The sequence below is a fragment of the Dicentrarchus labrax genome, unplaced genomic scaffold (genome assembly GCF_905237075.1).
Source record: "Dicentrarchus labrax unplaced genomic scaffold, dlabrax2021, whole genome shotgun sequence".
Taxonomy (NCBI): Eukaryota; Metazoa; Chordata; class Actinopteri; family Moronidae; genus Dicentrarchus; species Dicentrarchus labrax.
The window spans coordinates 10,165,654-10,177,769 of record NW_026136720.1 but is presented as its reverse complement, the minus strand read 5'-3'; the positions used below and the strand labels follow the sequence as shown (position 1 = coordinate 10,177,769).

General features: G+C 42.4%; 1 protein-coding gene across 1 annotated transcript in view; it reads right to left on the bottom strand.

Moving 5' to 3' along the window:
* Window positions 1–11,389, bottom strand: part of LOC127353844 (genetic suppressor element 1) — a 39,787-nt gene extending 28,398 nt beyond the window's left edge. Inside the window, exon 1 of the mRNA XM_051383409.1 lies at window positions 10,711–11,389. Coding sequence (XP_051239369.1) covers window positions 10,711–10,747 — 37 coding nt within the window. The 5' untranslated portion in view covers window positions 10,748–11,389. The remainder of the gene's footprint in view (window positions 1–10,710) is intronic.
* Window positions 11,390–12,116: the final 727 nt, after the last annotated feature.

Sequence of the window (12,116 nt, the reverse complement as noted above, 5' to 3'; positions counted from 1 at the left end):
TTTAAAAAACAGATGCACTTGCTCTCACATGAAGACGCACGCACACAGATGCTCATTTACAAAAGCAGCCAGGCATAATATCAGCCATGAACCCAACCGCTGATTATTTAAATGTATTCCTCCTTCCCCATCCAGTGAAAGTGAGATGCTGTAGCAGCCTGTTAGCTCTGGTCAGGTAGGAGATTACAAACAGAAACACTGTCACATACAATGGCGCTACGTGGCCGGACAAGCGTTATAATGGCAACTAAACCCTCCTTATAAGCATTTACACACGCACACACGTGCATACACGCACTCTACTGCCAGATTCATTGGCAATTCAGACAGTGAAGGCAACCTGCAAAGGCAACAAGAAGGTGAGTACACTCTTTATCCTCAGGCACACACAGCACAGAACAGAATCACTACTGTATCACCAAACACTACAGTACATGTGTTTACCTTCGCCTCTGCACACACACACATAAACTCACACCCTCAGAGTACACAAACTATAGCCGGAGTAATTGGGGTTTTAATATAGACACACACGCAACATATATAAAGTACACTGTGTACCAGCACACACAAAGCAGAGGGAGTCCAGAGAGTAGAGATACCTGGGGATGGAGACACATTGGCAAAGGTAATGCTGGAGTCAGTCACTCTGTCCTCAGGCAAAACAGACACACACACACACACACACACACACACACACACACACACACACACACACAGAGTGCTGTAAAGATAAGCACTAATCCTGTTTATTACCTCCTCCCTCTCTACACTCTCCCTCTCTTTTTCATTTTATCTCTCTCTCATTTTCTCCCTCACTCCCCTCTTTTCTTATTTTCTCTGTCTCTCCTCCTCAAGCCTATTTCAGCAGCGTACACACACACACACACACACACACACACACACACACACACACACACACACACACACACACACACACACACACACACGCACACACACACACAAACACACACGCTCACACATTGTCAGTTTACTGTGATGTTTGTTGGCCTGGGGCTGAGACGAGGAAACAGGGAGGGGAGTGTTGATGTGTGCTGCTCTTTTCCAGCTCCAGCTCTGTTCACGTCCTGCAGAGAGAATTACCTTCCCTTTGTCTGTGTGAAGGGGCTGCTGCCTTTACCATCTGTGCAGCGGATACAGTGGCTGGCGCGTGTGTGTGTGTGCTTGTGCTTGTGCTTGTGCTTGTGCTTGTGCTTGTGCTTGCGTGTGTTTCTATAGATGTATAATCTTCAGAAATAAAGACATTTCACAGGATCTGATGTCTTTTACGGGGACATTAAGACTGAGGGGCAAGATTTAAGGTTATAGGTGATGTTTAAGAGTTTGGAAATCCTCACATTTATAGTTTCGTAAATAGTATGTTATGTTGGAGTTTGTTCATGTTTAAATGTTTTCTTCTTGACCTTGGAAACAGCTGGTGACAGAAGAATCTCACATCCGTTTAGTAGCTACTGTATACTGGAGCTTTTGATTATCTTCATCAGCAGGTGGAGTTTTTTCTCTTTATGAAATTTTAAAGTTTTTTTAAAAGTATGAAGAATTGTTGGAATGTAATATAAATCTTTTCTATCTCGTTCTCACTTAATGTCATTTTCCTTAAGGTCTAGTGTAGATTATACATATATTTGTTGTCTATATTGTAGCCTCCATATTTTCTTTTCCTCAATGAGACGTAATCATGATGAAGCGTGCAACTTCCACTTTCATGGAACAGTTCGAACAAATACTACAATGGATTAGTTTCTACCTTTATTTATGACAGAAAGCTGTTTTTGTTGTTTTTTTATGTTTCGACATAAGAGAAACATAGAATATGAGTTTAGTTGTGTGTCTTATGGTGCAGAAACAATCGTCTTCATATTTTAAATTGCTGTGTGTACGTATGTTTGCAAGGTTTGTGGTTTTCTAGAGCTGCAGAGGCAATGTTCTCATGGGAACACGCTACAAAAGAGGATACTAAATCGAGCATTACATTAAAACAAAAGAGATCAGGAACTTGTGGGTAAACTCTTCAACAGATAAAAAATACAGACATTCATGCATTTCTTCTTTTATCCTTTTTTCGTCTTTACGTCCCCCCCTCTTTTTTTTCTAAATCTCCTCCTCTTACTTTTCCCTGTCAGCAATCACTCCTCCCAGATGTTCTCTCCTGTCCTCATTCGTTCATCCCTCCTTTTATTCTCACTCCTCCTCTTATCCTTCTCTTTCCCCTCTCTTTTCACACCTCTTTCTTCTCCATTTACATCCTCTCTCTCTCATAATGTTCCTCTTCCTCCTTTTTCTCTCTCTCTATCTCTCCTCTCTCTCTCCAGATGGGTGGCAGAGAGTAGCAGCTTGCTGTGGTCAGGCCAATTATTTACATAATTATGATCTCCCACTTAACCACATGATCCCTTACCTGGGCGTGGGCAATTAAAGCCGGCATCATTATGCAGATTATGCAAATACAGTCAGAAGTGGAACAAGGTGGCGAGAGATCGCACATGAGCAAACACGTGCCCTGTAACTGTATGTGTGTGTGTGTGTGTGTGTGTGTGTCAGAGGGTACATATGTGTGCAACAGAATGTGGGAACATATTTGACCGCTTCCTGATTTGTTAATTGCATGTTTTTTTTTCTTTATGCCACTTGCTGTCCATAAAATGTCTGAATGTCAGACACCAGCTGGTCTGCAGATGTACTTTTATAAGCTGTATGCTGTCATGTGCTTAATAGGATCAGGGTTGACTGATTCTAAGACAGAATTTTGCCTGAATTAAAGGAATGTTATACACGAATGCGGGGAAGTACCGGAAGTAAACAAGTCGCCATTACTGTGGTGGCGTCTCCCAACAATATGTGCACATTTTAATGCATATGCATTTTTGGTCTTTACGTCCCCCCCTCTTTTTTTTTCTACTGTACATTTTTCTACTTTTCCCTTCACGTTCTATGTAACATGACTTTTTACAGGGATGTCAAGGAAATTGGGAGGAACCGTTATCAGCTGCTCCAACAGTACTGGCAAACTTCGACTTTGTAAAAAACTGAACACACAAGCCTTTATACATACACTTTATATAGATTCCCTAGGTGTGCAGAGGACCAACATGTTCACATGCCAGGTGATTAAAGAAGTATAAAGAAACAGGAATGTGTATTTATTAATGGTCAAGGGATCAGTTTTTTCTCTATTTCTGGCTAATGTCATAACAAATGTCTAACTAATATGTAAACACTATGAGGCACCTTCATCAGTAATTGGGGGCCACATCCTGACGTCAATCAAACTACCCACGCTGCTGTCACTCAGCGCAGTAATGGTGGCACAAATTGATGGCGGAACAGACAAACCTATCACCGGATTTGTGTATAGTTTTGGTTTTATGAACCCCTGCAACCTTAATACAAAGTGAATGGAATCTTGTTTATGGTTGTTAAATTATTAAATTATTATTGGAAACTATGTCATGGTTACTGTAGATACTAATAAGATATTAAAGTTAATTAAAACTGTCTATCCCTTTCAGGAAAACTGGTTGAACACTAAGTCTGAGTATTGATATTGATCAATCTGTCTCACATCAGATCAAGTTTTGATAAACACTTTTCTTACAGTCACCTTGTTAGTTCAAAGAGGACCCGTGTTCACATGTATGCTATAACAAAGAAAAGTATTCACATCAAGCTTTCCCCTACATGATGTTACATTAGCCATTTTTGTAATTAAATGTATTAGCATATTCAAAAGTGACATCTGTGGATTAAGTAGTTGAGCTTTACAAATATCATTTTTCAGTGTTGTTGTTTACAAATTCTGCCTCCATTGTATTACAGGGACAGCTAAACTCTCAGGAAAGGATATCTCAAAAACTCAGTAAATATAAAAAGTTACCTTTTTGAGATTTAGGTGAACTTTAATCCTTTAACCCTTTAACCCTTTAACCCTTTAACGTTAGACTACAATTTTTGCCCACAGGCCAAATATTGAGACAGAATTAGAGAAGTAACCCTGCATGTTGTCTATGTTTGTGTGTGTAGTCACAGGAGCAGGTTCACTGAGAACCTGCTAACACGGTGCGACCAGGTGGCAGACTGAGCCAATGCCCATAATCAACAGGCTCTTCAGTGAAGCGACATTATTGATTGTGTGTGTGTGTGTGTGTGTGTGTGTGTGTGTGTGTGTGTGTGTGTGTGTGTGTGTGTAAGAAAACCACATCCCTTCTGGCTACAACGCTGTGGCTCCTCACAAAGAAGGCATGTGCAAACACACATCTGCATTATGAACCACACATTGCCCTGTTTGACGGTAGCTGCCATCTAACTGCTGTTAACCTGCTCTCTGTAGAGGCCTCTCCCTAAACACATGACAAACACACACACACACACACACACACACACACACACACACACACACACACACACACACACAAACTCCCTGCATACACACACACACACACAAACTCCCTGCATACACACATACTGCACAATGACACATTCAATCAATTATGTTTTGACATGGTTCATGAACATACAGATGGTGCAGGACCAGCGGGGGCAGAGGACTGAGTGTCTCTCTTTCTCTCTCTCCCTGTTTAACTCAACCCTGTAGATGTTTGCCTGTGTGTGCGTGTGTGTGTGTGTGTGTGTTGAGTAATCCACCTCCCTGTAAAAGATATTAATGCTGGCAAATTTTAGCTGCTGTATTTTCATTTGGCTAATCCTCCTGCCATCTGCTCGTTATCATACACCGTGCTGCTTATTACAGTTTTACTCTGCATGTTAGTGTATGTGTGTAGTTTGAGCATGTGCATGTGCATGTGGTGTGTGTGTGTGTGTGTGTGTGTGTGTGTGTGTGTGTGTGTGTGTGTGTGTGTGTGTGTGTGTGTGTGTGTGTGTGTGTGTGTGTGTGTGTGTGTGTGAGAGAGAGCTTCCAGGAGTTGTCGTTATCACCTCGGGTCAAAATCTGCTGGCATTTATCCCAATCTCCCCAGTTCAGTGAGCAGGCAGACTGCATGTATGCATCTATGTGTGTGTGTGTGTGTGTGTGTGTGTGTGTGTGTGTGTGTGTGTGTGTGTGTGTGTGTGTGTGTGTGTGTGTGTGTGTGTGTGTGCTTGCATGTGAGATCTCACATCAAAGCTTTTGGCTTGTTCTAAATGAATGTAAACATCACAGAGCAGGCATGTTTGCCCGTGTGTGTGTGTGTGTGTGTGTTGCTGTTGCTGGGTGTACATGTGCTTTAAGTGAATCCTCTGTTAATTAAGAGCTCATTAGTGACACAGACACCAGCTCTTTGACCAATTAGAGTGGCTTGCTTACTTGCTCACTTGTTTGTTTTCTGGTTGAGACATTACCAAAACACGTTGTTTTATTCATTCCTTTTCTTTTACACCCCTTCTCCGGGTTTATTTTCACCGTCTCTGGAGGGAAGAAAACATAAAAAATAGATTATGGTTGTTTTGCACTTTTATTCTTTTTTTTTTTTTGGCAAGAGAAAGTCGCCCAGTTCCCACATGATGTTTGTGTGTGTGTGTGTGTGTGTGTGTGTGTGTGTGTGTGTGTGTGTGTGTGTGTGTGTGTGTGTGTGTGTGTGTGGGTTTTTTTTTTTATCTCATCTGTGTTATCAAGCTGTTGTCATGGTCTTTTATTCATCTCATTAATAACAGCGCCCTTGAGGTGGAGCATCGCGACCCTGTTTTCATCAGCACACACTAGTGAGCACAAACATGCATACACTTGCACACAAAGATGCAAACACACACACATACACACACAATTAGCAGCACAAGAGAGCCTGACAGCAGCTTCCTTTGAGGCAGCACCCATCTCAGCCTCCTGCATGAATACACAAAGACTCTCTCCACATAGATACAGAATAGAAATATGGCCAAACACACACACAAACGTGTGTGCGTGCCAGTGGCTTCTCCACCCACTAAAAACATATATGCACAATACCTCGTGTTCTACATAAAATAAAGACTAAATTCATAGATTAAATTCTGGCTCCACTACAGCACGTACGTGGCAGAGCCCACCTGGCATCTTAACCAACGTAAAATGAAAAACAAAGAGGGAAGAAAATGAAATGAGGAAAGCAGAGAAATAAAGAAATTGAGAAACAAGAGAGTCACACCGAGTATACTACTCCAATAAATTCTAAGGCATTATCAATCTATCATTACAGGCCCTCAGGACTAGTTTTAGTCTGTCTGCAGCACAAAATGACATTTAAGCTTGCCTCAAACTTGAGCTTTAGTTGTTTTATTTGTTTTTAATGAACAATTTCATCCGATTCTGAACTCTATTTTGTTTTCCTCCCTTAATGATACCTGGACAGAAGGACAGTCTTTCTCATCACCACAACGTTCACAAGTCTTAAAGTTATTACTCTTCTGCTGCCTGAGAAATAAGTATGTATTTGTGTATGTAGAACTGCTGCTGCTGTGCAATGCAGGGAAAATATTTAGAGTGAAGTTATCAAATGCAGAGCTCATGATACCGCAGCCTGAGGCTGAGTGAGAAGTGTGTGTCTGTGTTGTTCTGGGTGTGTGTGTGTGTGTTTTCATGTGACATCTGCCATAAATCACAAGCCACAGTGTCCTTGTAGCTCTAACACATATCATGGAAATCAATGCAGAGGTCAAGTCGAACAGAGCTACCCAACCCCCGAAAATACCACAGCAGCCAATAAATATGGCAGGCTAATACACACGTCAACAACCCGACTTTCTCGCCCTATTGACTCGCCGCGGATAATGTGTGTGCGCACGTGAGTGAATGCATACATGGACAGAAACACAAATGTCACTGAGTAGGTGTCCATTCTTCATGCAGACATTTGAGGCGTGTTTGACCTGGTGACATTGTGAGAACTGGAGATGAATTATCTCAGTCTGCTGGGCATCAAACAATTTGAAAGGATAAAGCTGGCGATGTCAACAAATCCCTTTCAAAGACCGAAACTAATAATGAATTCATCCCACTAACAATTACTGTCTGTAGTTAAAGGACCAGTGTGTAGGATTTAGTGGCACAACCCGCTCCCTCTGTATATAAAACTGCTAAGGTAACAAAAACACAATTCTTATATTCAGGTGATTATAAACTAATAAAAACATAACTGTGAATATTATATTTCATTTTTGCCAATAGATGCTCCTAAATGTTACACACTGGACCTTTACAGGCTGATACAGCTTATTCCTTCATGCAATGAGCTCCCCTGTAAACTAAACATCAGTACACTGGGTGACGTGTACCTTCATTATGAAGAATCCTACACACACCAAGCTGCTTCTGTAAATACTCACTATAGTAGCTCATCTGCAGCTGCATCTCCAGTGTGTAACATTCAGGAGGCTCTATTGGCAGAAATTTAATATAATATTTATAGGTATATTTTCATTAGTGTATAATCACATGAATATGGGAATAAGTGGTGTTTTTGTTAATTAGAATAAGCAGTTTTTATCTACAGACGTCTTCCATGTTGAACCGCGATGTTTCTACAGTAACCTAGAATAGACAAACCAAACACTGGCTCTGTTTTCACAATTTTTTTTTTTTTTGTTTTGCTGTTACTTCCACACATTTCACAGCCTGTTTTCATTCTCAGGTGATCAAATACTGATGCGAGTAGTGTTCAGGAAGGACGCTGGTCCTTTAACTACAGCGGCCAGCTGTTAGTGAAATATGAGGAAGCATATTGTGACCCATTTTTTAAAGATTTTACCTCTTCATTAGTCATCATAAATCAGAGGGCCACAGACAGGATAGGGGAGTTGAAAAGTACTAAGACTACCGCAGTGTTGGTTTTGGTCTTTTCATGGGACTCGTTGCCAACAAGAAAAATATAGAATATTTCCAGCCTTATCCTTTAAACATAGTAAAAGATGGTTTTGTTTATTTCATGATGTGCAAAAACTCCCAGCAGCCTGGATGCACCTTCTCCTGGGAATACATTCTGATTTCTGAAAACCCAATTCTTGAAAAGATATTTGAATTGCCATCAACCAACAAACCACTGAGGCAAAACAGTAGACTGCTGCTATGTGTGTGTGTGTGTGTGTGTGTGTGTGTGTGTGTGTGTGTGTGTGTGTGTGTGTGTGTGTGTGTGTGTGTGTGTGTGTGTGTGTGTGGTGCATATCACCAGGGGGTCCAGAGAGTGGGAGATAGCAAAATGCCACTTTCTTTTCCTTATGATACCATGTTAAGGTCATGGTGTGCTCTGGGTAACAACGCGTGAATGTAACACGCACACACACACACACACACACACTCTCTCTCTCTTTCTGTCATGTCTCCTATCTCACACTTTTCTTTTTCCTGTTGATGGTTTTATTGAAAAGATTTTCATGTAGATAATATGTATCATTAACCTGATTTTCTATTGTTGCCTCTAATCTCCATTCCTGTCTCATCCTTACTCTGCTCTACTCCTTCTACCCTGACTAATCACACAGTAATCGCTCCACATTGCACACACACACACACACACACACACACACACACACACACACACACACACACACACACACACACACACACACACAAATCCTTTACCCCTCACCCCCTACATTGTCAAATGATCATTGAGGAGAGAGCGTGTGGCTGACACTGTCTCCACAGCAACGGCAGTTAGGACCAGGAGGGGGGCTGGGGCATCTTCCAGTGTGTGAATGATGAGAACACACACACACACACACACACACACACACACACATACACACACACACCTACATAAACACAAACAGAACAGACAGGTGCACACAACCACAACCACAACCACACACGCACACACACACACCACACACACGTATTAAGGTGCCAGCTATGACAAAAACCCATTTACACACAAAAACACCATCAAGTTCACACACACACACACACACACACACACGAACACACACGCATGCACATAGACGTTCAAGCGTACACACACATACACACTACACAGACATTAAACGAGACCTAGGAAACTGAAAAAAGAGGATGAAAGCGAGATTGGAGGGAGGGGGTTGTTGGTGGTGGAGGGGGGGTTGTTGCTTCCAAGAGAGATTTTTCTTCTTCCTCCTCTCTTGCTCGCATGCACGCGCAAATAGGACACACACGCACACACACAAATATGAAAACAATGACAAAGCACCACATAATCACTTCAATTCAATCATTTATGAAAGCAGATGTATAATTCAAAAACCAGCATGAAAGATTCACAAGGCAAAGAACATTGTTTAATCTGCCCTCCGCCCTTTAATACCCCCCATCAATCCCTCCCTCGCTGCTTCTCCTTCTCTCGAATCACCCCTCCCTCCCTCCCTCTCTTTTAACCTTTTACCACAGCAGGGTTTTTAATCATTGACCACAGTCTGGCCCATACAACTAAAAGGTCAGGGGTCAGGGTTAGGGGTCAGGTGAAAGACACGTCGGGAACGTCTGCGAGAAGTGTTCTCTTTCAACAACGTTATCATTCATATAATTTCCTTTAACTGCTTAAATGAACAAAATCCAAGTTTACACACCTTTTTCTTTCCTCCTCACCTTGCCCTTTCAATCCTCTCCTTCACACTGCCTTTTCACTCCCCACTCCTCCCCACTCCTTTCTCTTTTCAGTGTCTCTCTGTCATCCTGCCACCGGGCATGTTTAAGCACCTTTCTCAGGTAACCTCATACCTGTCTCCTCACAGACACTGGCTGCTCTTGTTTATCACACTGAATGTCCAGGCTGCTTGGCAAAAACAGGAAAAAGCTCCAGAGCAAAGGAGAGATAATAAACAGACCAACCTTTATCATGGCAACTGATAAGAGCTGTACCTAACTTAATTAACATCAAATATTTGTGCACATATTTGATATTTCCTTATTGCGCTATTCCACTTTAATCAGCTCCGGTTGTTTTAAACTGAACTGTTTTGATTAAATAGTCGATTATTCAGAAAACATTTTCCCAAAGCTCTGGATGACGTATTCGTATCAATTGTTTTGTTGGACCAACAAGTCTGAAGATATTCAGCTTACAGTAATATCATAGAAGACTAAGAAAACCAGCAAATATTTACATTTGAGGAACCAAACAATAAAAAAATTACGAATTACACTCGATAATCAAAGTAGTTGCCAGTTAATTTACATAGACTGACTATTCATTTCAGCAATGTTTCATTTTATTTTAAGTTGTTTTTTTTGTCCGCTGCATCAGCTACACATTCATTCAATCAAGCTTAAAATTAACAACAAAAATCCATATCAACAACACAGCAACAACTTGTGAAATGAATAATAAAAGATGTACACAGATACTCGTTATACGTTATGGAAAAAATTCAAATTGTAGATATAACTTCCACAACAGCATGAAAACAGAAAATACACAACTAAAGGCATACAATATGTCTTCGAACCAACACTGTGAGCAAATGTTGAGAAATCTTGCCACTTAAAAATGAACAATATAATAACAAAAACAGTATTCAGCACGGTGGCTGCATTATCTGTGAGTATGTGGTATCTCTTCTTACCTGCAGAAGACAGTAAATCAATGTGACATCACTTAAGCTCTTAATTATGCCTTGAAAGGAATGATTGAATGAGAGGGAAATTCACTCTCTGCAGCCATGTGACCATGTTTGATACAGTCTGAAAGCACAAGGAATACCAGCACAGACTCCACAGAAAAGTTAAATACTACTGAATAAAAATGGTCTTACCTGGGAGGTAGAAGTGTGGAGTCTTTAATCCAAACATGGTCCTGGATCATGGGTAGAAGAGTCTGGGTTATGGGAGGATGGGAGGGTGGTGGGCAGGTGGGTATCGGGGCTGTGGTTGGCCGGGTTAAGGAGCTCGTTGTTGGAGTAAGTCATCAGACAGCTCCCTGCTCCGGCTCTCTCTCTTTCTCTCTCTCTGGGCCTTGAGGGTGCGAGGAGGGAGGGGAGAGGGGAGAGGTCAGCTTCTGTCTACCTCCTCTTCACCCTCTGCACTGAACCCGTGTGGAGCAAAGAGGTGGAGGGATCAGAGGAGAAAGAGACAGACAGAAAGTGACAGAAAGAGAGAGAAAATGAGGCGAACGAAACGCTCCACAAGCTGAGGATGGGTGACAGTGGGCTCATGCCATCTTTTACTGAGGAGATCGCCTGAGAGGGAGAGCCTCTGAGAGAGTTGGGAGGGTGACAGGAAGGATAGGAGGAGGGGGAGGGAGGGAGTCAGAGAAAGAGAGAGTAGAGGGAGAGAGAGTCTTCAGCCGGCATTCTCTCCTTTTTTTAGTCCTGCGCTTTGTAATCCCTTCCTTGTTATTCATTCAGCGGCCTCTTGCTCGTTTGCTGTATAATGATCTGTTTTTCTGTGCCTCTGTTCTCCTTTCTGTCTCTATTCTTGCTTTATCCTCCCTCCTTTGCCTCAGTCCCACCACTGACTGCTCAGCTCAGCGAGCACCGAGGAGGAGGAGGAGGAGGAGGAGGAGGAGGAGGGGGAGGGAAGGAGGAAGGGGAGGGAAGGAGGAGGGAGGGAGGAAGGAAAAAAGAGGGGAGGAGAATCATAAGACGGATGAGTGAGGGAGAGATGAATGAGTTTATGTGAGTGTGGCGTGCAGACGTATCTGTGTGTGTGTGTGTGTGTGTGTGTGTGTGTGTGTGTGTGTGTGTGTGTGTGTCTGTGTGTCTGTGTGTGTGTGTGAAATATGAAGAGAGGAGGAAGGATGATTTAGTTGGTGCGTGCGTGTGTGTGAGTAAAAAGAGACTGAGAGAAAGAGAAAGAGGGAGGAAGAGAGGCGAGAGGGTGTTGATGCAGTTCTCATTATCAGTAGATTGGACTGGTGCCTGAGTGACAGCTGATTCATCATGGGAGAGAGAGAGGAAGGGAGAGTGAAGGGGAGGAAGAAATGTGTGTGTGTAACAGGGAGGGGGGGTTAAAACCTGCCCTTAAGCATCTGCTTCATTCAGATCTCCTCCTCTCTTTTCTTCTTCTCCTCTTTTTCAGCCTCCAGTCCTGAAAATCAACAGTCTCGCGTGCCTGATTTGGATCGCAGACACGCTGGTGCATACTGTGATGTGCCCAGCATAACTGTATCATCCACACAGACGCACACATACATACACATAGCCCCCAAAAACCGGTCACA